The 26297-nt window shown below is 51.3% G+C and overlaps 1 protein-coding gene across 1 annotated transcript; it reads right to left on the bottom strand.

Moving 5' to 3' along the window:
* Positions 1–22383: 22383 nt before the first annotated feature.
* LOC101411335 (melanoma-associated antigen B4-like) lies at positions 22384–23730 on the bottom strand. Its single transcript, XM_058291961.2, has one exon. The coding sequence runs from the start codon at positions 23728–23730 to the stop codon at positions 22396–22398; it is 1335 nt and encodes a 444-aa protein (XP_058147944.1). The 3' UTR covers positions 22384–22395.
* Between the last annotated feature and the right edge of the window lie 2567 nt (positions 23731–26297).

The following is a 26297-nucleotide window of genomic DNA, read 5'->3' as shown; positions in this document are numbered from 1 at the left end:
GGCCACGCTGCCCTCTCCCGCGGGCCTGGTATGGACTAGGCCCCTCCCTCTGCTCATCGGGGCCTCTCTCTCTAGTCCTGGCGCTTCTCATCTCTGGGACGCCTCTGCCCCCGGGAATGAGCGGCACCTCAGCCTGACGGCCTTGGCTCCCAGGGCCAGGAGCAGAGGCAGAGCTTGGTACCTCGTCCTCTGTGCTGGGCTGGGGGATCCCTCATTCCTCATATAAGATGACCCCTTCATCCAGCCAGGGCCTGGGGCTCCCCACTCTGCTCAACTGGGCGTCCAGCCCTTAAACGCGGCCTTGATCTCCGTGAGACCGTCCGGGCTGAAGTCAGGGTCAGGGGAGCCCTTCGACTTCTCGCCGGGTCTCCCAGGACTAAAGCAGAAGAGGGGCTCAGAGCCGCCCTCTCCACTGTGGGGTGGGCGAGTGGCTCCCATTTCCTCACTCAGTGTCCCACCCTGACACCTCATCGGTTCTGGGGCTCCATCCTTGGCTGACGAGGCCATGCTCCTCGCACCAAGCGTCTCACATCCGGGGCCTTAGAGCCGGAGTCGGGAAAAGCCACACTTCTTGCCAGGGCTGTTTGGGGCCCACGAGGCCCGACAGCAGGGGTGAGGCTCGGGGCACCCACAGTTCCCCAGCAGGTGCTCCCCTCAGCCGTCACTCAAGGTTCTGATCTTGGCCCCGCGTAGGGCATGGAATTCCTCACTACTGAAGGCCTCAGAGGAAGGCCTGCCTCCTGGAGCCCGGAGCGGGGGAAGGCGGGACGCCATGCTGCACGCCATGTTGCACCGCCATTGTCTGGGGCCTGCCAAGCCGAGCAGTAGGGGCCGGGTTCTGGGAAGTCGCCTCCTTAGCACTCACGACCCTCGCCAGGGCCCCAGTTAGGGTCGACGCCCCCTCCCTCTGCAGACTCGGGGCGACTCTTCCAAGGCCCACCCTTCCCTGCGGCCTCCAGACAGGAGTCGCCCCCCGGCGAGCGCTGCTGGGGTCCCCCGGGGTCCACCAAAGAGGCAGGACTTTGTGGGCCCCTTTGTTGTGGGTGGGGTGATCCCTTCCCACATTCAGGGTCCTCACCTTGGCACCTGATGCGTCCTGAACCGCCACCCTCCGCTGACGTGAGGCCGCAGTCAGACGCCCCACTTTCTGGACCCTCCCAAGCGGAAGCAGGGGGGCCACATCCGGCTTAGGGGGTTCGGGTCCTCCCAGGGCTGACAGTGGGGACGGGGTTTTGCACAGCGCCCTCTTGTGGACGGGCTCCCTCGTTAGCGCTCAGGGGTCTCATCTGTAGGTCCTTTCGGTCCTCGGTCTCCCCCCCCCCAACACACAGAACTGGGGCCGTTTCCACGAGACTAAGATCCCCCCTTCCTGTAGAGACCGTCCAGGGGAAGGATAGGGACAAAGACTCAAGACAGAAGAGGTAGACCTTAGACCCCGACGTGCCCGTTCCCGTGACCCCTAAGGCAGGGGGGGCGGTGCTCCCCTGACAGCCCTGTCTCGGGCTCTCCAGGCCTGAGAGCTTCCCTTTCCTTTGGGGGGTAAGTCTCCCCACTCCTCCTGCCTGGGGTCCTCATCTACGCTCCTCTCTCTCTCTTTGAAATAAAGACTTTATTAAAGGGATCTGAACTGGTGGCGTAGTTTATGTAAAGCTGTTGCTTCCACACTTGGGGGGCCCTGCTCCCGTCTCTTTGATGCAAAGCTTCCTGGGAAAGGCCCCATGGCTCCCGACTCTTGACCACTCTCCCTCCTGCCCAGGGTGCAGATGACAGGTTATGTCCCAGGACTGCTGTGAGATGGGCCAGGACAGGAGCGGGGTGGGGTGGGGGGCTAGTGGGGAGAGTCGCCCATCACTGCCTCCCTCCTCACTCCTCACCAGCCAGACTTAGGTTCTACTACAAGTTGGCTTCTAAGAGATTAACTTTCTACAGGGAAGGGGCGGAGCCAGGCAGGTTTGTGAGCCCCGGGCCCTTGGCGGTTGCGTGACACTGTGTAAGGTAGAGGATCATATTGTCACCAAGTAGTAGCTTCCTTTTCCTTATGCATACAACTCCTTGATTGCTCTGGCTGCGGATGCCAGAGATTCCTTATGGGGTCGTGGGGAGAAGAGTGAGTTAAGAGGCACAAGTCTGCCTCGGCCTGGGAGGAGTGGAATGTTGGGGGTAGAGTTTGGTTCTAAATAAGCAATCTTTGGGGCTTATCGTGAAATGCTCCCCTTTTGGTCTTTACATGGCTTTCCTCAGTTTACTTGCTAATTCGAATGCATGGGTTCCGGGGGCCTTTTTCTCTTGTCTAGTGTGGGGTAATTTTTTAATGATGGTGAATTATGTCACCACTACTGGGTGCTGCTCATCAGCATACTTTCCCACAGTCGGAGCTCGTACATTGGACAGCTACCTCCCATAGACACCGGCCTTGATGCAAATGCTCGCACCGTATTACCCTTCTCAAGCCGCTCACCAGCCCGCAGCCAGGGAGAAGGATATCGAGGCACAACTGGGAAAATTAGTCCTGGCGTGGGAATGCATATCAGTGTTGATGGGTGACTCTGTGCGTCACAAATGGAGGTCGCTTGACAGTTCTATTGGAAGTGGTATACAGGTAAATATTCATAGGTGCTTAAAAGGCAGACTTGATGGGCTAATTCATTCCCTGCTTCTCTTTGGCTACCCATGCTCCAGGCCGTGGTTGTGAGCGACAGATAACCTAGGGCTCCAGAAAGGGAATTTTGTGTTTTCCGCATTGATTCAGGCCCTGAAATAGGCAAAATATAAGTAAGAGAAGGGAAGGAGGGAGGGAGGGAGTAGAGAAGTAAGGAAGGAGGGAGGGAGAGACAGAAAGAAAGAGAGAGAGAAAAACAGGAAAGGTTCCCATGCCCAGAGAACTTTATTAGTCTCATGCAGGGGTCAGGAAACTACAGCTCCCAGGTGAAATCCAGCATCTGTTTTTGCAAATACAGATTTATGAGAACACAGCCATATTCAGCAAGTATTTTCTATGGTTGCTTTCATTCTGCAGGGGCAGAATTGAGTAGTCGTGGTGGAGACTGGATGGCATTACTTTCTGGCCTTTGACAGAAAATGTTTGTCAACCCCTTTCCTGGGGGAAAACCCAGCATTCATACATCAAAATATAATTCAAGGCAGCATAGGATAAAAGCCAGGACCCTTAGAGAAAGAATCATCGATTGCATGGTGAGAATGAACAGGACGCTGGGTTGATCTGGGTGAGCAGTCCTGCAAGGCTAATGTCATGGGATCTTGTACTGCCAGTCCAGGGACACTAGGGGACTTTGCCACTCTAGGTGGCCTGAGCTTGTGTTCACCACATGGGCTACACCAGAAAAGGGATTCCAAGGCCCTCGACCCAGAATGCCTCGGGGAACGTGTAGACGCTACTGGACGGCAGAGAGATGGTACAGGGCCCTAAAATGAATTTCATCACAGCAAACGATGTCCTAGGTCAGTGACCACAAACTTAATATGCATAAGAATCACTGAGGGATATGTTAAAGTGCTGATTATGATGACGTAGGAGGCAGAACTTGTGCATTTCTAATCAGCTATCAGGTGATGTCAACGCAGCTGGTCCAGGGACCACACTTTGAGCACGAGGTCCTCGGTGATTCCCCAAGGCTGGACACAGCAACATAGACTGTTCCAGAGCACACTGGAGAGTCAGAGCTAGTTCAGTCCATCTGAGAAGCACCGAGGACCACTGGACTGTTGTGGAAGGCAGGAAGGGGCAGTGGGGAAAAGCTCTGAGAAGTCAACATTCACGTGTGATCTGGAGCAAAACCCTTGATCTCTTGGACCCGGCTGGGGGGTAGATCAGAAACTCATTTTTGTAATATTGAACACAGTGCAGTTCGTAGCAGAGGGATAGGAGACTCTTGACAAATGCTAGCCCACCTCTTTTGTATTAGAAGCCGCAGTTTACCAATATTGTGCCCAATGAATGGAAAATTCTCTCCCTGGCAGGCTGCAGGACAGGCCTGTGTGGATTGGGCCCCCCCAGCAGAAGGGCCTGATAAACCTCTGTTCACCTCCCCCCGTGTCGTCTCCATGCCAATGAATCTTCATTCTCCTAAAGGCTGATGGCCATTTGGAAACAGAAATCATGCAAGTTTCTTTTCAATTCCTCGTTTGTGAAATGTGAGGGTGTGTCTGGGCATCCTCTGGGGTGTCTTCCAACTCCAACAATCCAATGGTTCTAAGACAATGTTAAGCTTTTTATATTACTGTCTGTGCAGGAATAGAGCTTGCTTTTCTGACACTGTAGGCAGCGTGCTTCCAAAGAGCAGGTCCCAGCTTTCTAATAGGAAATGTCCCCTGGGCTTTGGGTGCGGCTCTGAGCATTTACAATGAACCAACCTTAAAAGTCAATTGAGCTTTTTATGCCTGGGTGTGTCTGACTCGTAGGTTTTAGTCTGTCCATCTTTCCACCTAACTCAGGAAAACTAGAGATACAGGGTCTAGCACGCGCACAGTGATGAATGATTCACTTTTAGTTATTTGAAGTGTTGAAGCTTTTGGAGACCCTTTACAGTTTAACTGTAGTCAGTACGTGCCACACATCGAGGGAGTGGGGTGCATGGCAGGGGAAGTGGTGAGAAATCTGCGGAGAAGAGAGCCTTCTTCCAAGATGGCACCATGGAGGTGGTTGCACTCATGCCCACATTTGGGGGCCCCTTCCCATAGCTGTCAGTCTGGCGTGTTAGGAATTTGCTGACTGCATCCCACCCTGGGGTTAGCTCTTCTCACCTGGGGTGCAGGGAGATTCGACAGCCTCTGTTTGCATCCACTGTGCCTGGGTCACTCCATTGCTCTCAGCCTCCTTTCTTCACATCTTTGGGATTGTGGCTTCTCTCTTACTCCCTTACCGTTGCTGTGGAATATTTTCAATATGCCCAAAACCTTGAGCACTGGCTAAGCCAACGAGTGCGCCAACTTCACATAAATGGAATTGGTGACAAAAGGAGAAAGAATTTGTTCCCTGACAATTAGCCCGGTAGGAATGGATGAAACATTTCATGAACTATAGGCCAACTGTCCTCGCTGTCTTTGGAAATTCAACCTTAGAATCTATTGCCGTTTCTACATACACACACACACAGAGTCTCCTAGAGGGAAAGAAAGAAAAGGTAGACTTCAGGAAAGTGGCAGGCTAGACAGCCTGAATTTTCAGCTAGGTTTTCTTGTTTCAATTCATAATTTTCAAGGGCTTTCCTGCTCTCTGATGTTTAGGATTATCCCTGAAAGTAGTGGCTGTTAAACTTCAGTATTCAAACCCTACAGAGAGCAATTTGGAATATTATATGTACAGATATTAGTAACAAGCACATTTATAATTTACAAAACATGCGTATAATATTTAGAACAGCACACGGAATGACATAGGGAGGTTGGTGCCATGTATTTTTATACCCCACTGCACGATTGTTTCAATAAATTTCATTGCCCAAAACTACTGACTTGAAGACAAGGGAGGTCATATTTGAATCAGTTAAGCCTAAATTACAGATACAATTTCTTTTTCAAAGAAAATTAGCTCTAATTTCTTAATGTTGTACGAGTAGTATCCAAATCAATAGCTACAATTGAAGCAAAGTGATGAGAAGATTTGGATTCACAGCAGGCCCAAATGATAGAATGTGCCTTAAACATTGGCATCCGGAGTTACACCAAAATGTTCACGCTTGTCTGGGAATTAATGATGTCTTGAATGAACGGGTTTTACTGGACGTTCAAATGATCCTTTTTCAAGGCCACGAAATTAGGTAAGCCCGACCCTGTCATTGCATGCCTCTCTCTGGGAGTGAACTTCAGATTTGGAATAAAAGGAAAGTAATCTCATCTTCTAGAATCGTGGGCTCAGAGAGGGTCATGTCTGAGTTTGTAACAGGGCACTCAGATACCTAAACCCATGCCTGAGCTCCTACCTGCCCCCTTAGTCCAGCGGCTACTTCCCTCCTGATGCCTCTTCATGTTGCCCAGGGCCTCAGCCTCCAGGAAACCAGCCATTGCCATGTCTTAGTCTTTTTGGGGGGCCTGCGGGGCTGCAGGAAAAGGGTGGTTCCACCTCTTCCCAATACTTTTTTCCTCCAATTAATCTGAATTTAAAGAAGCATGCCTGGATGGACTGTTCTCGCCTGGGTCCTCTTTTTTTGCACCTGGCCCTTCGCCAAGATTTTCCTCTCCTGCTTTAGACACAGAACCAGATGGGAAAAGTTCCCTGAGCTTCTGGTTGAAACTCAATTGTGTCTCTGGGGACGAGTGAACCAAGGCACCTCCCTGCCCATCCAATATATGCTGCATTTCAGCCTCTGTCTGTGAATCTTAACCGACATACTTGGAATCATCTTCAATACCCTTTGGCATTTTTATTTTTATTTTTATTTATTTCTATTTTTTATTAGAGAAGTTGTGAGCTCACAAAGCAATCATGCATCATGTGCAGAATCCCCACACCTCAGCCCTCCACCAATACCTTGCATGGTTGTGGAACATTTGTTACAGACTGGGAAAGCACATCATCAGACTATTGCCACTAACTGTGGTCCAGAGCTTACATTGGATATATTTTTCCATACACCCCCTAAGATTAACACCATGTATTAGTATTGTACATTTGTTAGAATTCATGACAGAACACTCTCATATTTGTACTGTTAACTACAACCACAGTTCATCTTCCACCCCATGGTTCACTGGTATATAGTCCCATGACTTGTACGATCTATCCAAAGTGTACACTCAGTGGCTCTCATTTTCAGAGTTGTGCAGTCATCACCTCAGAAGTGTTTGAACATTTTCCTTAGTAATAAATTTTAAAATCCCATATGCCCCTATTATTGACCATTACTGTTGCTAGAGTACCTTCTTTGACCTTGATGCAAGAATATTACAGTATTACTAACTACAGTCCATAAGTTACATTAATTGTATTTTCCCCGTGCATCTCTATATACTTACCGCCTTGTAATAGTGATGTACATTTCTTCTAGTTCATACATGAATATTCTTGTATTTGTACTATTAACCGCAATCCTCATCCACCTGCAGGCTCACTATATTATTCAGTCCCTAGATTATTCCCGAGCTTTCTTTCAATTGACATTACATCCCTAAGGTTCCCCTTTAAGCCACAATCTTGTTTATAAGCCAGTCATGTTAGTTATAGTCACTATCGTATGTTACCATCAATTCTATCCAGTTCCACGCTTTCAAAGTCAAGCTAATTAAAAATTCTACATACAACGAGCCAATACAATATTTGTCCTTTTGTGTCGGCTTCTTTCACATGGCATAATGTTCACAAGGTTCATCCGTGTTTTCATATGTGTCCCAATTTCGTTTCTTCTTACACCAGCATATTATTCCATCAATGTATATGCCACATTTTGTTTATCCATTCATTGGCTGATAGACACTTGTGTTGATTCCCATCTTTTGGTAATTGGGAATAATGCTGCTATGAACATGGATGTGCAAATGTCTATTTGTGACACTGTTTTCAGTTCTTCTGCATTTATTCCTAGTAGAGGGATTGCCAGATCATACGGCAGTTCTATATTTAGCTTCCTGAGGAGCCACCAAACTGCCTTCCACAGAGGTTGCACCATTCTACATTCCCACCAACAGTGAAGGAATATTCCTATTTCTCCATATCCTCTCCAGCATTTGTTTCCTCTTTTGCTCTTTAATGGCCATTCTATGAGGTGTGAGATGATATTTCATTGTAGTTTTATTTGCATTTCCCTAATAACTAATGATATTGAACATTTTTTCTTGTGCTTGTTCACCATTTGTTTACCTTTGGAGAAATGTCTGTATAAGTCTTTCACATTTTTTAATTGGATCGCTTTCTCTTTTATTGTTGAGTCGTATGACCTCTTTATATAGAATGGAACTCAAACACTTATGGGATATGTGGTTTCCAAATATTTCCTTCCATTGAGTGGGCTGCCTTTTCACCTTCTTGATAATGTCCTTTGAATCACAAAAGAGTTTAAGTTTGAGAAGGTCCCATTTATTCCTTTTTTCTTTGGTTGCTTGTGCTTTCAGTATAAGGTATAAGAAACCACTGTCTACCATCAGGTCTTGAAGAAGTTTCCCTATAGTTTCTTCTAGGAACTTTATGGTTATGGAATTTATATTTAGGTGTTTGATCCATTTTGAGTTAATTTTTGTATAAGGTAAGAGATAGGGACCCTCTTTCTTTTCCATATGGAGTTCCAGTTCTCCTAGTACCACTTGTTGAATAGACTGTTCTGCCGTAGTTGGTGTTCTTGACAGCCTTTTCAAAAATCACTTGACCATAGATGTTAGAATCTGTTTCTGAACCATCAGTTAGGTTCCATTGATCTATGTGTCTATCTTTGTGCTAGTACCATGCTCTTTTTAACTACTGTAGCAAGGTAATATGATTTAAAATCCAGAAATGAGAGTCCTCCAACTTCATTCCTCATTTTTAAAAGATGTTTCTGGCTATTTGGGGCTCCTTACCCTTCTAAATAAATTTGGTAATTGTGTTTCCCAGTTCTTTAAAAAATGGTGGGACTTTTGTCAGGGTACCATTAAATCTGTATATCAATTTGCGTAGAAGTGACATCTTAATGATATCTAGACTTCTAATTCTTGAACATGGAATGTTCTTCCATTTATTTATGTCTTCCATGATTTCTTTTAGCAGTGCATTGTAAATTTCTGAATAGAGATCATTTACGTCCTTGGTTAAGTTTATTCCTAAATATTTGGTTCTTTTAGTCCCTATTGTAAATGGAATTTTTCCCCTGAATTCCTCCTCAGATGGCTCATTAGTCATGTATAAAAACACCACTGATTTTTGTATATTAATCTTGTATCCTGCCACTCTCCTGAACTTATTGATTAGCTCTAGTAGCTTTGCTGTAGTTTTTCAGTACTTTCTAGGTATAGGTTCATGCCATCTGTGAGTAACAAAAGTTTTGCTTCTTCCTTTCTAATTTGCAAATCTTTTATTTCTTTTTCCGCTCTAGCAAGAACCCCCAGCATAATATTGAACAACAGTGGTGACAGCGAACATCTTTGTCTTGTTCTCCATCTCAAAAGTAAATCTTTCAGCCTTTCAACATCGAGAACAATGTTAGCTGTGGGTTTTTCATTTATGCCCTTTATTATGTTGAGAAAGCATCCCTCAATTCCTATCTTTTGGAGTGTTTTTATCAAGAAAGAATGCTAGATTTTGTCAAATGCCTTTTCTGCATCAATGAAGATGATCATGTGATTTTTATTCTTCAATTTACCAATGTGATGTTTTGCACTGTGTGAATTTCTTGTGTTGAACCACCCTTGCATGCCTGGTATAAAACCCACTTTATCATGGTGAATAATAATTCTTTTAATGTGTTGCTGGACTCAATTAGGAAGTTGTTCAGTATTTTTGCATCTATTTTCCTTAGGGAAATGGGTCATAATTTTCTTTTTTCATAAAACCTTTGTTTGGCTTTGGTATGAGGGTGATGTTGGCTTTATAGAGTGAGTTTGGTAGTATTCCTACGTGTTCAATTTTTTTGGAAGAGTTAGAGTAAAATGGGTATTAAGTCTTTGAATGCTTGGTAGCACTCACCTGTGAAGCCATCTGGTCCAGGGCTTTTCATTTTGGGGAATTTTTGATGACTGTTTGAATCTCTTTATGGTGATTTGCTGAGTGTTGCTATTCCAAGTTAGCAACCCCTGCTGTGGGCTGCTACTCTAAGTTAGCAACCTACGAGGACCGGGCGGGCTTCCACGGCTCGGCGGTGAGCCCCTAGGCCAACGCGTAGGCCTAGGTTCTCCAGGCGTGGGGGACGCGCGGTAAAAACCACGGAGACAGCCTGTGAGAATGAGCTAGTCTAATTTATTGCGGAAATACACTTGATTATATAAGGTCGGGTCAAGGGAGGGGTAGGAATTGGGGCGGGTAAACTACGGGGCGGTAGTGGATAGGCGGAACTGTGCAGGCAGCTATGAAGTAGGCGGTGATTAAGAAAGGGGGCAGATTATGAGTTGGCTAAGTGGACGGGACTGGCGGGAAGGATAGCAACGGCTGGAAAAGGGAGATAACAAAAGCAAGGAGGAGGGGTGAAGGGAGGCAGCAACAGTGATTGTTTTCTTGCGGTCTTCTATTCCTTCTAGGGTCAGTGTAGTTTGTATGTTCCTAGGAAGTTGTCTATTTCATCTACATTGTCTAGTTTATTGGTGTACAGTTGTTACAGTATAGTGTGTGGGGCTCCCCTACACGGGGACACCCCTCCATGGCACGGCACTCTTTGTGTTCAACAACACTGCACATGCTCCTGCTCCGCATGGGTCAAGGAGGCCCGGGGTTTGAACCGCGGACCTCCCATGTGGTAGGCAGATACCCTAACCAGTAGTCCAAGTCTGCTTCCCTATTAATCATTCCCTTAAAAGCACAAAAGGATGAATTTTTATCAAATGCCTTCTCAGATTCTATAGAAATTATTATATGTTCCTTTCTTATGATTTGTTAGTCAAATCCAAATTCCAGCTTTATTTCATCTTCCCAATGAGTTTTTGCAGTCCTAAAATGTATAAGGTAGAATCAACTGTCACAATCTCCAAGGAGTTAGCTTCCAACCCCCAGTGTGGCCAGTTCTAATGACAGTTAGCTGCCAGCTGAAACATGAAGCCCATGATTCAGATCGTCTTACATCCAGAGCTCCCTGTGAAAGACTCCCATGGCAGCTGGAAGTCCAGGCTCTGGCATTCACATTCCCAAAGCTGCTGCCAGCCTCTCCTACAATCATGCACTAATTTCAGTGTAGGAAATTCTTATCCATGAGTATTTGCTCTTCCTTCGGAAAGCAAGATACTTGTGGTGGCTTTGACTGTATTTCCCAGAATTCCCTTCCCTCTGTGGTTCAAGGTTGGGGTTGGCCTGAGAGAAAGTTGCATGAGATTTGGAAGGCAGAAGTGAAGCTTGTTGTACTCTGGTAGAGAGTACCTTGTACATTGTTACCTATCTACTGGCTCACCTTGTCAACATGGGACAATCCCCTGGACACACAGCTCGTCCAGGTCCTGCCAGGTATCCTCCTTCCGGTTCTCTGGGCCAAGTGCGTGTACAATGCCATTGCAAAGAGGACCAGTTTCTCTGGCAGGCTACCCATTGCATCGAGGCTGGTGGTAGCGAGACAGATGCAGGTGTCAATGTGTCTTTGCTTTCATCAATGCCAAGCTCACCTTCCCACTGCCGGTCCGCAGTGACTTCAGTCAGGCTCAACATGAGATGCAGGGACAACGGCCTGCCATGGATGGCTCCACCACCCCACAATTTCAGAAGGTCTAATTCCTATAATAAATCCCTGGTTCTACTTTCTGACTCATATTTTTGCTGCTCTGATTGAACCCAGATTGATTCAGATCTCCTAGAGGTGATTTCACTTCTTCTCATTAAAGACTTCAGCAAGTCTGCTGGTACATTATTTGGAATAGAATCATGAACATTTTATATATTTTGTGCTGTAAGTTAAACATCAACATTAAAATTGGTTGACTCTTCTTGAGGAGAATCTCTTTCCTTCTCAGGTGCTCAGGAATTATTTTTTTTTCTGAGGGAAAATGGTCTCCTGAATGGAAGCCACTGAAATTGTTGATTTTTTAAAAAATTTATGCCTCTCCCCTCCCCCACCTGTTGTCTTCTCCCTGTGTCCATTCGGTGGGTGTCCTTCTGTGACCGCTTCTATCCTTATGAGCTGCACCAGGAATGTTTCTTTTTATTGTGTCATCTTGTGTCAGCTCTCCGTGTGTGCGTGGCGCCATTCTTGGGCACACTGCAATTTCTTTCACGCTGGGCGGCTCTCCTTCCGGGGCGCACTCCTTGCCATGCGGCTCCCCTACGCGGGGAACACCCCTGCGTGGCAGGGCACTCCTTGCGCGCATAAGCACTGTGCATGGGCCAGCTCCACACGGGTCAAGGAAGCCCGGGGTTTGAACCTTGGGCCTCCCATGTGGCACGCGGATGCCCTATCCATTGGGCCTAGTCCGCTTCCCTGAAATTGTTGATGCTGTGTGTTGATTCAGCAACTCTAATAATCAGATTTTGGTGAAATTATTACACAACTGTCTCGGGAAACCCTTGGTCAAATTGCCTCTTGTGGGAATTTAAATTGTCCTGAAACGTCCTGATTTTCCTGAGCACTTAATATACAATATACACAGATGAGGGATTCGGTGAAAGGTTTCTCTCAGCCCAGAGATGGTGCAAGGTTGCTGTATGATGTTGGCTTCATTAATACCTTAGAGAAGGCCCTACCAATTCGAACTCTCCCATATGAGAATAGAATGGTATTTGGCTGAGAAAGTAGCCCATACTTTCTTCTCCCTCTACTCTTGGAGGAAGTCATCCTCTCATGGGTAGAACTCTCTGGGTTCATCATGTGCCAGAGGGTCTCCACCTCCGCACCATCGACAACTATCCTGGTTGGGTGAGTCTGCCTGTGTATTGTGGGATGTTTAGCCGCATCCTTGGCCTCTTCCCCTGGATGGCAGCAGTACTCTCCCCCATCTACACCCCTCCCCAAGTTGTAACAGCCCCCGAATATCTCAAGGCATTGTCAAATGTCCCTGGGGTACAAAATCCCTCCCGGGAGACATCCTGAGCATTTCATTTCTGCCAGTGAACCAAGTGAAAGATTCAGATGCATTGGGAAATGGGGGGGGGGGGGGGCTCCCAAATGGAGGGCTTAAGTCCCAGGGGAGCAGTCTTAACTCCGTTTACTATTAATTTATTAGGGGAAGAGAATGAAGAGACAGTAGGGGCTCTCTCTAGAGAGACTGCTCTACCAAGTCAGTGCTGTAATCTTCATTATTGCCACGCGAGGTGGGCCAGTAGGCCGTGGGACTAATAAGTACTGGTGTACTTAGGATTCTCTCTGTTTCTCTGCCTCAGCTTCTCCAGGAAATAAATAAGCTAGGACCTGAGGGTTGCTAATTATATTCATTGACTACATGACGCGTGTCACAACAAAAAAGAAGCCAAGTACAAAGTAATTATACAAAAATATTGCCTTTGAATTTTGGTTTCCAATAATAGAGATTGGCCCTCTGCGGTCACCCCTCGGGCTGAAGTGTGGTTTGCTGGCCTGGCGGGGGAGCAGCCGCGGCAGGCCAAGCCGCTGCCCCCATAATAGGGTGGCTGGTCGGACTCACCGCCACCCCTGAAGGGAGCTCGGCATGGGCGCAGAGTGCCCTCGGGTCTCCCCTTCTCGGCAGCCATGCTTCCACGGCCTCCCCTCCTCCCGGATGGCGCCACACGATGCCTGTGGGGCGGCACCCTTCTTCTTCTTTCTCCCTGCGCAGGCGCAGGGCGGAAAATTCCAGTCTGCCCTTTTCCCCTCCCCCGACAGCAGCAACAGCCAGGCGTGGGCGGAGAAATCCAGTCTGCCCTTTTCCCCTCCCCCGACAGCAGCAACAGCCAGGCGTGGGCGGAAAAATCCAGTCTGCCCTCCACCCCAGCAACAGCAGCCACCAATCCCTAAAACCTGCCCCTTCCCCCAGCAACAGTGACAGCCAATCCCTAACCACCACCCCTCCCCCATCCAGTACCGCCCACTGACCTTTCGCCGGCAACCAATCAGAACAGGGTGTGGCTTCGACCAATCAGCCTTCCCCAGCCCCTATAAAACTGTTGCCTCTCCCTCAGTAAAGTGGACTTGCGTGTTTACCTTGTCTCCGCGGTAGTTCTTCTGCCGTGCGCCCTCCAGTCCTGAGAGCCCCCGACAAGGGCCTGGCCTCCCTTGTCCCCAGTTCCTCGCCTGCTTCTCCAGGCGACCCCTTCATCGCCTGCTTCGCCGGGCGACCCCTTCGTCGCCGGCTTCGCCGGGCGACCCCGTCAGCCGAACCGCGCAACCCCTTGTGAGACCGATCCCCCGTCTGCTGCCGGACCGAACCCTCGTCCCAAGCGGGACCGACCCCTCGTCCAGAGCTGGACCGACCCCTCATCCAGAGCTGGACCGACCCCTCGTCCGCAGCCAGACCCCACCTCTACCGACCGAGCAAGCCGCCGCAGCCCTCCTGCTGAAAACAACTAAAAATATTGGATTACATTTTTTTTTAAAAAAATTGATATCTGGCAAGAAAGCAAGAAACACACAGGTAAAGAGATTACGTGAAGATGGAAGCCCAGAGAAGTAAGCAGCGCACTCACAAAGCCGGATTTGACACTGAGGATGCTGGCCAAATACATGTGACCTTGAACTTCAGTGTCTCTCTACTGCACGACATGGATTCAGGAGAAGAAACCCAGGGTCTGCCCAAGGGGAAGAGTCTAACAAGAGCTTCATCACCCATAAACCCTTGGCCCCCAAAGGGCTATAATGTCAGGGACTGCAATGAAAATTGCTCTTGAACCTTTGCAAGCTAAGAAGAGTGGGATGAGGTCCTCTGGATGTTGTAACCATAAGCAGGCTCTTTAGTGTACTGGCAGCCCAACTTCACAGTTCTTGGGTGTTCAAAAACCAAACACCTGGGAAGCAGCTGTGGCTCAATCATTAATCAACTGGGCTCCCGCCTACCATATGGGAGGCCCTGGGTTCGTGTCCCGGGGACTTGTTGTGAAGACAGGCTTGCAGCACGCTGTGGGGTGCCGCCCAGCCGACAAGCGCTGCGGAGAGCCGACTCAGCAAGGTGACGCAACAAAAAGGCAGATAAGCAAAATTGCAGATGAGCAGGCAGCAAATGGACACTGAGAGCAGACAGCAAGCAAGCTGCAAGGGGTAGGGGGTAATAAAAAACAAATAAGCAACAAGAAAGAAACCAAACACCTGGAAGCAATACTCTAGTGGTTTTAGATGGACTTGCTAAGTGTCTACAGTTGGCAGACAGAAGCAAAAACCAGCTCTCTCGAGATTAAAAACTTCATCCCAGTCTCCTGGGATTCCAGCAACTACAACTTTCAAGGACTACGAGTACCAGGCAGAGAAATCACAAAAAATACAAGAAAATAAGGTACCACAGGTGAGAAATATCAGAAAAATAAGACGAAAGACAAAGAGGCCTACAAAGATGTCATATATTTGTCATGGACTATAAAATAGCTAATCATTACCATATTTAAAGAAATAACAGAAAACTTTAAAAAAGACAAGCAGTGGACAAGGACCCATGAAAAGTGGCCAAATAGATTTGAAATCGAGCTTCTAAAACATAAAAAGGAAAATAAAAACTCAAAGGAGAGGTTTAGCAGGAAATTAGACCCAGCTGAGGAAAAAAACACGCAAAAAAAACTGGAAAATTAATCTGAAGAAATTAACCAAAATGCATCAGAAAGAGACAAACACATGTAAAATATGAAAAAGAAGTTAAAAGTCATGTAGAATAGCAGAAGTCAACCAACACATTAAATCAGAATTAAAGGTGGCAGAGAGAGAATGTGCACATGTAATATTCAAAGACACAGTATAAGAAAATAACATCACAGGACAATCTCATTCCAGAAAATAGATACAAAATATTAAATAAGAAATGTTGGGTTTAATGCAGAAACGCAAGATTGTTTTAGTATTTAGAAATCAGTGTAATCCACCACATTAACAATAAAACATTAAAATGTGTGTTAACTCGCTAGATGCAGAAAAGACATTTGGAAAAAAATCAGCATCATTCATGATTTTTAAAAATTACCTTAAACCTTTAAAATATATTGGAATAGAAGGGAACTATGTTTAACTGATAAAGGCATCTATTCAGTAGAAACATGTGAAATTGCTGTTTTTGGAAGTAAAAAATTGTCGAATGACACCAACTGTCTATCATTCAACTTAATGTATAAAAAAAGCTACAGCAAGCATCATAGCCAACGGTGAAAATCTGAAAGCCTTCCCTCTGAGTTCAAACACAACATAATGAGCTCACGAATCATTTCCATTCACATCGTGCTGATGTCCTTGTCAGTGCAGTAGACAAGAAAAAGAACTAGAAGGAAGAAGAATTCTAAAGAAGAAACAAATATCATTATTCACAAATGATGTGATTATGTTTTTAGAAAAGCCTAACCCATGTACATATGTACATATGAATGGAAATTCATGAAAAAAAGGAAAAATGAAAAAAATTACTGTTTAATAAGGCTACTTGATACTCTATATTACATTCAGTTTTTAAAATGTTTAAATTTTTTTAATTTAAATTTTAAAAAAATTTATTTAAAAATACATTCACGTGGACGTGTTAGTACAAGACTGCAGGATGGGGAGAGGATAGATTTTCCCATAATTGGTGTTGAGTATGGATAAAAAAGAAATCTACACATTTCTCATAACTTCCACAAAGACCTCTGCCAATTGAATTAAAGACCTCAGGTGAAGGGCAAAATGAGAAAACTTTTGGTAGAAAGTAAGAGCAAATATTAGCATCTCAGGGGAGGGTTGGGGAGTTGAATTAAGGTGTTCTTAGTTGCTGTGCACATTCCTGTGGGTGTGAACTCAGGTGTAAGAGGCACCTCTGGAAGAGGCTGTTTTTGGTTAGGGTGTGGCCAGCTGCATCAGGGTGGGTCTTGACCTCCCTTCCTGGACACCTTAGAAAGAGGACAAAGCGGGAGCCGGAGAAAGCCACAGGGAGGAGCCCGAAGCCCGAGGTCAGAGGAACCGGGAAGAGCTGACAGAGGAAACGAGATGGCTGTGACTGGAGCCGGGACACCTGCCAAGGAGCTGCGGCAGGCCCGCACCACAGCGCCCCAAGACCTGTGGGGAAGAGCATAGTCTTGCCTATGCCTTGAACTTGGACTTCTAGCCTTCCAAACCGGGAGCCAATAAACTCGTGTTGTTAAGCCGACTCATTGTGTGGCTTTTGTCTCAGCAGTCAGGCACACTGAGAGAGTAGGGCAGGATTTCTGAAATAAGAAATAAAAATCACAGCGCTTTGAGGAAAACATGGATAAATTTGCCAGAACGTCTTTAGGAACTCACCACAAAAATTATGAGAAGACAAGTCATAGAGACCACGTTTACAAAAACAAATGAACTGTCTGAGGATTATATACGGAAGATACAAAGAACTCAAATAAGAGAACAGACGAATGGCACAGCGTTTAGTTTAATCTTTTGCTTAGCAAAAATAATTCCATATTCTATTTGGGGACCCCTGGGGTCTGACTCGCCCCTCCCTGGCCCTGAACCCCCAGCCCAGCCCACCCAGGCCAAGATCCCACAGCAGGGGGCGCGGCGGCGGGGGCGCGCCAGGCCCCTCAGGAGGCCCTCTGACGCCCCCAGACCCCAAAGTCCCATGGAGCCGGATTTTCTTGCCGCTCCGTGCCCAGCACCCCAAGCGCCCTCATTGCTCGTGGAGCCGAGCCCCGGCTCCCCAGCAGCCTTGTCTCCCGAGATGCTCCCTCCCAGCCCCTCCCCCTGAACTCTTTCCCAGGAGGGCACTCCGGGCGAGGGCAGGGCACAGAGGTCTGGCTGTGCCCGGGGGCGAGCGGGAGGTGGTCGTGCCGACCGAGTCAGGCGCTCCAGGGGCCGAAAGTGGCCGCAGAGACCCTGGGCAGCGACGCGTCGCCCCAGCAAGGATGGGACGGCCGGGGCCCTGAGACCCGGGGTCCGCGACACCGGCTTATATCCCCGAAGGCCCTGCAGTTGGGGGGTCGCCGATGGGCGGCGGCCCCGGACCTGCCCGGGACCAGGAGGGCGCTCCGGGCCGCGGCGTCCTGCAGGCGGCGGCGCGCTCGTGCGCGGGCACGGCCAGGCCTGCTGGCTGCGCTGCTCTGCCGCCCCAGGCGCTCGGGGACGCCGCGTGCACCTGCCGCGCCGCCAGGCAGGCGGGTCCCGCGACGGGCCCCAGGGCCTGGGCGCCCTCGGGCAGCAGCACGGCGCCCTCGGCGCGCCGGGACAGCGCCCGGGGCCGCGGCTGGCCCAGCACGTGGCCCTCGGGGTGGCGGGTGAGGGCGCTGCCGCGGCGCAGGCCACGGGCTGGCGCCAGGGCGGCTCCTCCCCGCCGGCGCTGGCAGAGCGGCGTGTCTCACCGCTGCTCCCGTGGCGCTCCTCGCCGGCGGGGCTGGCTCCCCGACCGCACACAGATTTGTACAATTTAGTCTTTATTATTTTCTTATCGTTTTTTTTTAAAGATATAGATCACACACACAAATTATATAAAAAGTATAAGAAGCAGAAGCAGCTGCGGCTCCCGTCCACCGTATGGTGGGCCCTGGGTTCCTGTCCGGGGCCTCCTTGTGAAGGCAGGCTCGCCCCCACCCGGGGAGAGCTGAAGGCGCAGGCCCGCAGAGAGCAGGCATAGCAAAATGACGCCAGGAAGGGAGACGAGCAGACAAGCAGAAGAACGCCCAGCGAATGGACTCAGCAGACAGCAAGGAAGCTGTAAGGCGGGGAAGCATAAATAAAAATAAATCTGAAAGAAACAATGTATAAGAGGTTCCCATATACCCCACACCCCACCCCATCCCTCTCCTCCAACATCAACAACCTGCCCTACTATCGTGGCACACTCATTGCACGTGGGGAATACGTCTTGGAGCACTGTGCACTGCAAGGATTATAGCTTACGTTGTAGTTGACACTCTCCCCAGGCCATTCCGTGGGTATGGCAGGATAGATACTGTCCTGCACGTGTCCCTGCAATATCATTTATGTGCACACAGATTTTAAACAGCTATCTCAGGAAAGAGGATACCCAAGTGGTCAACAACATATGCAGAGGCCCTTCAGCCTCATCAGGAAACAGGGGAATGCCGAGTAAAACTCCCTGAGATGCCCCTGCACACCAAGTGCACCAAACTTTTATAGCCGAAAACACCCAGCGCCGGTGAACGGTAGGGAACGCCATGTTCCTCCCACTGCTGGGGAAAATCAGTACGACGCTTTGGCAAGAGCCTTGCCTAGTGAAGTCGGACCTGTGCGTGCCCTGTGTTGCTGCAATTCCACTCCTACATGGGACACCTAGACAGCCTCTTGCACGTTCGTCCCGGCAGTGCTGCGAGATGGGGAAGCTGCTGCACCAGGCAGGGCCCAGGACAGGAGGCTGGGGAGAGAAAGCAGCGCATCGCTGCCGCCTCCTCGCCTGCCACACTTAGGTTCTTTTTTTATTAAGATTTATTTATTTCTCTGCCCCACCCCCCAATTGTCTGCTCTCTGTGTCCATTTGCTGTGTGTTCTTCTGTGTCCACTCGTATTCTCATCAGGCAGCACTGGGGATCTGCGTCTTTTCTTGTTGCATCATCTTGCTGTGTCAGCTCTCTGTGTGCGTGGCACCACTCCTGGGAGGGCTGCCGTTTCACGCCAGCCCCGGCTGGCTCTCCTTTGCAGTGGCCTCTCCTTGCGTGGGAGGCAGCCTTATGCAGGGGCATCCTTGCGGGACCCAGCACTCCTTGCATGCACCAACACTGCGTGTGGGCCAGCTCACCACACGAGCCAGGAGGCCCTGGGTGTCGAACCCTTAGACCTCCTATATGGTAGGCGGGCGCTCTATCTGTTGAGCTACATCTGCTTCCCCACACTTAGGGTCTTATGCAAGCTGGGTTCTAATAGATTCTCTTTCTACGGAGAACAGGCGGAAGTAAATTTTTGTGAGTCCCCAGGCTTTGGGGTGGTCTGACACTGCATATAGTTGATGATATTGTCACCAAGCGTTATATGTTTATTTTTCCTCCTTCTCATTTATTTAGGTACTCTTCTCGTTCTGGCCCTATAGTCCAAACCAGTAGTTTGGGCACAGATTCCCTTTTATTGCCTGGGATACATTTTGGAGTAATGGGAAGAAAAGTGAATTAAGAGACACGAGTCTGCCTACGGCTGGGAGGGGCAGAACAGTGAGGGCTCTAGCGGATGCAGATTAGGTTAGTCCCAGGCCTGTCACTTAGCAGCCATGTGACTCAAGACGCTTACCAAACTTTGTGAGGCTCAGTTTCTGCATCTGTGAAGTGGGTTTGACGAGCTGGTCTTATGGGACTGTTGGAGTGCATGTAGTGTAGCACACTAGGCCCAGGGGCTGCACTGCATTGAGATTTAAAGAATGGCTGCTATTTCTATCATTCATGTGACCCCAGAGGATACTACACAGCAGACTCGAAAAAAAAATTTTGTTTTTAATTCAGGAGAAGTCAGAGAATGTGCAGCATTCTAGAACATAGAGAACGGAATCAGCCCAAACTCTGCTTAGCAAGTCCAACTAACATTTTCCCAGGAGATGAAGTCATTTCATGAGAATACGAGGTAGACTTCCCGAGCTAGAGACAATGTAAATCTGCTACAGTGTGTGTCAATGGCTGTGGCAGTTTGAGGCTTTTGTACTCCCCAGAAAATGATGGTCTCAAATTAATCCATTCCTGTGGCTATGAACCTACTGGAGGTGGGACCTTTTGTGTCGATTCACTTAAGGGCCATGTGATTGAATCACTTCCATAGGGCATGGCCGAGGGTGGGTCTTTTTTTTTTTAATTTACTTTTTACTTCTCTCCCATTTCCCGCCCCAACGACCCACACCCCCATTTGCCTGCTCTCTGTGTCCATTTGCTGTGTGTTCTTCTGTGTCCGCTTATATTCTGGACCTCCCATGTGGTAGGTGGACGCTCTATCCATTGAGCCAAATCCACTGCCCCTACGGTGGGTCTTAATCCTCTTACCCCACGGAGTCCTTTACAAACAGGATGAATATATAAAAAAGCTGCAGAGAAAGAGAGAGAAAGCCACAGGAGCACAGAGAATGCCATCAGAGCAAGAGGCTGAAATCAACAGAACCCAGGAGAGAGGAAGCCAGAAGCTCAAAGCAATGAGACCTAGAGAAGGAGGGGAGCCCCAGCAGGTGCCTCCGTGTGCTTAGCCAAGTGACCGGAGACTCTGGCGGCCAGTTTTCTGATGATGCCCTCATTTGGACATTTTCATGGGCTCAGAACTCTAAGTTTTTTGTTTTGTTTTGTTCTTTAGGCACCAGGGGCCTGGGATAGACTCGAAACCTCATACGCAGGAAGCAGGCACTCAATCACTCAGCCACATCAGCTCCCCTGAGTTGGACTGATCATTTGTTGTGCTTGTTGTTTGTTTTTAGTTTTTCAGGAGGCACTGGGAACCATAGCCAGGACCTCCCGTGTGGGAGGCGGGCACTCAACGGCTTGAGCCGACTCCACTCCCAAACTGGAAGTTTTTAAGTTAATAAATCCCCACTGTAAAAACCAACTGCCTTGGTAGCCTTTAGCAAATGAAAACAATGACCAACAGCGTCCCTCCCTCCCGTCTGCTCTTCCTCTAAACCGCCCATTTTCATTCATTTAACCACCACTAAAAATCTAACCCTTGCTCAGATGTTGCCAAAGGACACACAAGACAGGCGAATCTGCAGCCCCTTTTAATGGAGTGGGCCCCCACTGCCCCAGACCAAGGAAGGGAGCCCTCCCAGTGGCTGCTGTGCACCCCACCTCCGGGAAGCGTCCCCCTTGCGTCCCTGGAACTCTCTGCTCACGATGTGCATACACGCCCGCTGTGCTCACTGTGTTCACCAGCATAGGGGACAGGAACCAGGACCCCTCCCAAGCTGCCACAGGGGGACTTCTCGGGTTGACCCACCATCCCTCAGTAGCCCTTAAGAGCAGTTTCCACCCCAGGCTTAGCCCGGGAACACGGAGCCTCAGCAGCCCGGTGGCCTCATCTAGCTCACCACAGCACCTAACCACTAACTGCCTCCCAAAGCCCCAGACTGCCCCGTGGGAGGGCACTGCCCACCCCACCCCTTAGTGTTCTCTAGGCCTCGGAGCCGATCTCCCATCTTCCTTTCATGATCGCTGCTCTTAGGCTCTGGAATGCTAGGAGCAGGCGTGCGTCTTCTTTGTCTCAACATGCCCAGTCCTGGCACGAAGCCTCCAAAGGGCACATGCTCAATGGACGTCCGAGGAACAAAAGAGCCAGTTGACAAGAGGTCAAATTCAACAGGGTTTAATCTCTTGCCCATTCGTGAATAAGCTCAGCCAATCCAGGCGTGTATCTTTTAATGTTACAAATGAAAGACTGAAAGGAATAAGGAAATCCAAGAACAGACCAAAAGACTAACAGGAATCAAGGAAGCCAAGGTTGCTCTATCCCGTGATCCTCACAATTGTCCAATGGGGGCCTTGTACGTTTCCAAGCACAACCACAACAGCACCGTGCCATCTTGGTTTGGCTCGCTAAGAAGGATTCAAGGATTTTCATTTGTTTTACAAAACCTCAAACTAGTATGCAAAAAGCTGACAAAGGGCAGTAAATGTGTGAGTCATTTCATGCATCAACTTCAACTGCGAATCTAAATGAACAAATCTCTATGCTACTTATGTATACCCGCAACACAAGGAAGCTAGGCGCGGGGCCTGTTCCAGCCAGGGCACTGCTTGCAGCTTCGCAGGCTGGCAGCCCCAGTCAACCTGAGTGAAAACCTGCCTCAGACCTGAGGGTGGCAGGAGCTGCTGGCGGCCTGGCTGGGCTGGGCCTGGGCCATGGCCTTGGCGGTAGCACCAGCCCTGGCCGCAGCGCGGGCTTGGGCCCTCTCTTCCTCGTCCTTCAGAGCCTCTTCGTAATGGGAGTGGAAGGCACTGGGCACGGTATCGTTGACCTTGGCCAAAAACTCTAGCACTTTCATCTTGCTGGTCACAGCGTGGGCCCTGGGGCCCCACAGGAACTCATAGCGTGGAGGGCTGCTCTGAGCCACCTGCCGGTACTCCACGTAGTTTTCGCGCACCAAATCTCGGGTGATGAGCTTCCAGGGATCCCCGAAGATGAAGTGCCTCCTCCCCTTGTAGATGCCCAGCAAACTCAGGAACTGCCAGATCTCCTCCTCGGGGGCGCAGTTGCCGTTCAAGAAGATCACCCCCAGGAGCGGCAGCAGGAGGCCGTTCCTCGGCAAGCCCCAGCCGCCGCTCAGATTGGTTTCGCTGGGATCCAGCTTGCTGACCAGGAGGTAGGACTGCGCGCTGGCGTCGTGCTCCTTCAGGTCGAGGCCAAACACCAGCTCCAGGCGCTCAGAGCACATCCTGAGGATCTCCGGAAACTGCTCCTTGTACTTCCTGCGGATGAGCTTCAGCATGTCGGCCTTCAGGATGGGCTGCTTCAGCTTGTACTTGTTCAGCAGGAACTGCAGCACCAAGGCGGCCTTCCTGGAGAGCGGGTCTCGGCGAGAGTGGCGGGTAGCGCCCCACGTCTGGAGGGGGCTGCACGTCTGGGGAGAGCTCCACGTCTGGAGGGAGCGCCACATCTGGGGGGCGCTGCACGTCTGGAAGGAGCCCGTGGCCTCGGGGGAGCCCAGGGCCTCAGGGGAGCTCAGGCCCTCAGGGGAGCCTGGGGCTTCAGGGGAGCCCGTGGCCTCGGGGGAGCCCGGGGCCTCAGGGGACCCCGGGGCCTCAGGGGAGCCCAGGGCCTCAGGGGAGCCCGGGGACTGAGGGACGCCCGGGGACTGAGGAGAGCCCGGGGCCTCGGGGGACCCCGGGGACTGAGGGGAGCCTGGGGCCTCGGGGGAGCTGGGCCTCTCAGCCTCTTCCTCAGCTCTGGGACCAGAGACCACCGCAGCCAGGGTGAGGGGCGACAGGGACCTCGGAGGCTCCTCAGGATGGCCAGCAGCAGGGGAGCTCTGCGGGGACCCCCCAGAAACGGCAGAGGGGGAGGATGGAGCCTCCTCTTTCACCTCCACAGAGGCCTGAGCCCCGTGGGGACCCTGGGTCTCCTCTCGGGCCTGGCGGCATTTCTCCCGGTAGCGGAGCTTACTCTTCTGACTGCGAGGCATGATGGGCCTGGTCAGGGACAGCAGCAGGAGGGAAGGAAGAAGGAAGATGAGGCTGGCCCTGGAGGAGGGAGGACGAGAGGGTGAGAGCCCCTCCGGCAGGGACAGACCCGCAGGGCTTGAAGTCTGGAGGGAATGCGCCGGCGGGACCCTGCAGAGGAAGCTCGAGTGTGCCTGAGGCTCGGCCTGTCTGCCCTGTTGGGGACTTACGGGGGTGACCACGGGGCTGGCAACGGGGACCCTTGTTTTAGGGTGGGGGAGGGCCCCTGCCTTCCCATCCAGCCCCAGCAGATGGACTGTGGGCAGCTGGGCCCTGCCCACCCTGCTGCTCTCAAGCTGACACCTCTCAGCTTGGGACCCGCCAGAGAGAAGGGAAGGGATGCCCCAGGCCCCACGCGGGCCGCGCTGCCCAGGGCTGACGCTCCGTGGGGCCCCTTCTGCCCTGGGCTCTTGGGTTCCTCGGTAGTCACTCAGGGCCTCCCCTTAGTGCCTCACTTCTTAGACCCCCTGAGGAAGAAGGGAAGGGCGGGGCAGCCCGAGGCCTCTGCGGGGCCTCCGATGCGGGCCACAGGGAGGGGTGCGGTGGGTGCCTGCTGCCCTGGGGAGGGCGGTCCCCCACCCTTCAGGGTCATTGCCCTGACTCCCGGCACATGCTGGGAATCCTCAGCTCCTGGTCTGGGGCCCTCCCATCCCAAACAGGTCCTCACCTCCCTGAGACCTCAGAGGAGGAAGGAAGCGCCAGCTGCGCCCGGCCACCCCTGTTCCTGGACTCCCTGGACTGGGAGCAGGGGTTGGACTCCCCAGGCACCCACTGTCCTGGGATTGGGGCTCCTTTAGTCCTGCCCTCGGGGACGATCTGGGACTCCTCCTGCAGCCCACCTGAGGCTTCCCGCCTGGGACCATGACCCTCACCTCCCTGAGTGGCCAGGCCTGGAAGTTAGAAGTAAACCCCACTGGCTGTCCCAGCTGGGCTTCCCAGGGCTGCGAGGGGGCAGCACTTTGTGGGGCCGTCTATGCTGGAGGGAGGCCAGGGGGCTCTGCTCATTCTACTCAGAAGCCCTAAGTTGCCTCATCTGGCCACATCTGCTCCTGGCCTCCCAAGGCTGACAGGAGAGGGAGGGATCTGTGGCTCCCACTGTTACGGGCTCGGTGGTCTCCTCAGTCGTCAGCGTCCTCACCTGGCCTCCAGCAAGCTCTGAAAGCCCCCCTTCTGCTGACCTGAGGCTGCCCCCTTCCACCAGGCTCCCCACCTCCCTGAGATGGCCGCGGAGACGTGCGCGAGACTCATCCTGTCCACACGCCCGGGTCTGCCCGGCCGACGGCAGGGGCGGGCTCCGCACAGCCTGCATGGCCACGCTGCCCTCTCCCGCGGGCCTGGTATGGACTAGGCCCCTCCCTCTGCTGATCGGGGCCTCTCTCTCTAGTCCTGGCGCTTCTCATCTCTGGGACGCCTCTGCCCCCGCGAATGACCGGCACCTCAGCCTGACGGCCTTGGCTCCCAGGGCCAGGAGCAGAGGCAGAGCTTGGTACCTCGTCCTCTGTGCTGGGCTGGGGGATCCCTCATTCCTCATATAGCCTTTCCTCCTTCATCCAGCCAGGGCCTGGGGCTCCCCACTCTGCTCAACTGGGCGTCCAGCCCTTAAACGCGGCCTTGATCTCCCTGAGACCGTCCGGGCTGAAGTCAGGGTCAGGGGAGCCCTTCCACTTCTCGCCGGGTCTCCCGGGACTAAAGCAGAAGAGGGGCTCAGAGCCGCCCTCTCCACTGTGGGGTGGGCGAGTGGCTCCCATTTCCTCACTCAGTGTCCCACCCTGACACCTCATCGGTTCTGGGGCTCCATCCTAGGCTGTCGAGGCCATGCTCCTCGCACCAAGCGTCTCACATCCGGGGCCTTAGAGCCGGAAGTCGGGAAAAGCCACACTTCCTGCCAGGGCTGCTTGGGGCCCACGAGGCCCGACGGCAGGGGTGAGGCCCGGGGCACCCACAGTTCCCCAGCAGGTGCTCCCCTCAGCCCTGACTCAAGGTTCTGATCTTGGCCCCGCGTAGGGCATGGAATTCCTCACTACTGAAGGCCTCAGAGGAAGGCCTGCCTCCTCGAGCCCCGAGCGGGGGAAGGCGGGACGCCATGCTGCACGCCATGTGGCACCGCCATTGTCTGGGGCCTGCCAAGCCGAGCAGTAGGGGCCGGGTTCTGGGAAGTCGCCTCCTTAGCACTCACGACCCTCGCCAGGGCCCCAATTAGGGTCGACGCCCCCTCCCTCTGCAGACTCGGGCGACTCTTCCAAGGCCCACCCTTCCCTGCGGCCTCCAGTCAGGAGTCGCCCCCCGGCGAGCGCTGCTGGGGTCCCCCGGGGTCCACCAAAGAGGCAGGACTTTGTGGGCCCCTTTGTTGTGGGTGGGGTGATCCCTTCCCACTTTCAGGGTCCTCACCTTGGCACCTGATGCGTCGTGAACCGCCACCCTCCGCTGACGTGAGGCCGCAGTCAGACGCCCCACTTTCTGGACCCTCCCAAGCGGAAGCAGGGGGGCCACATCCGGCTTAGGGGGTTCGGGTCCTCCCAGGGCTGACAGC

The sequence above is a fragment of the Dasypus novemcinctus genome, chromosome X, assembly GCF_030445035.2.
Source record: "Dasypus novemcinctus isolate mDasNov1 chromosome X, mDasNov1.1.hap2, whole genome shotgun sequence".
Lineage (NCBI taxonomy): Eukaryota > Metazoa > Chordata > Mammalia > Cingulata > Dasypodidae > Dasypus > Dasypus novemcinctus.
The sequence above is the reverse complement of the archived record's forward strand: the minus strand, read 5'-3'. Positions and strand labels throughout refer to the sequence as shown.

Excerpts from the sequence above, each read along its gene's own strand:
- LOC101411335 (XM_058291961.2), bottom strand. The coding sequence starts at position 23,730 with ATGCCTCGCAGTCAGAAGAGTAAGCTCCGCTACCGGGAGAAATGCCGC.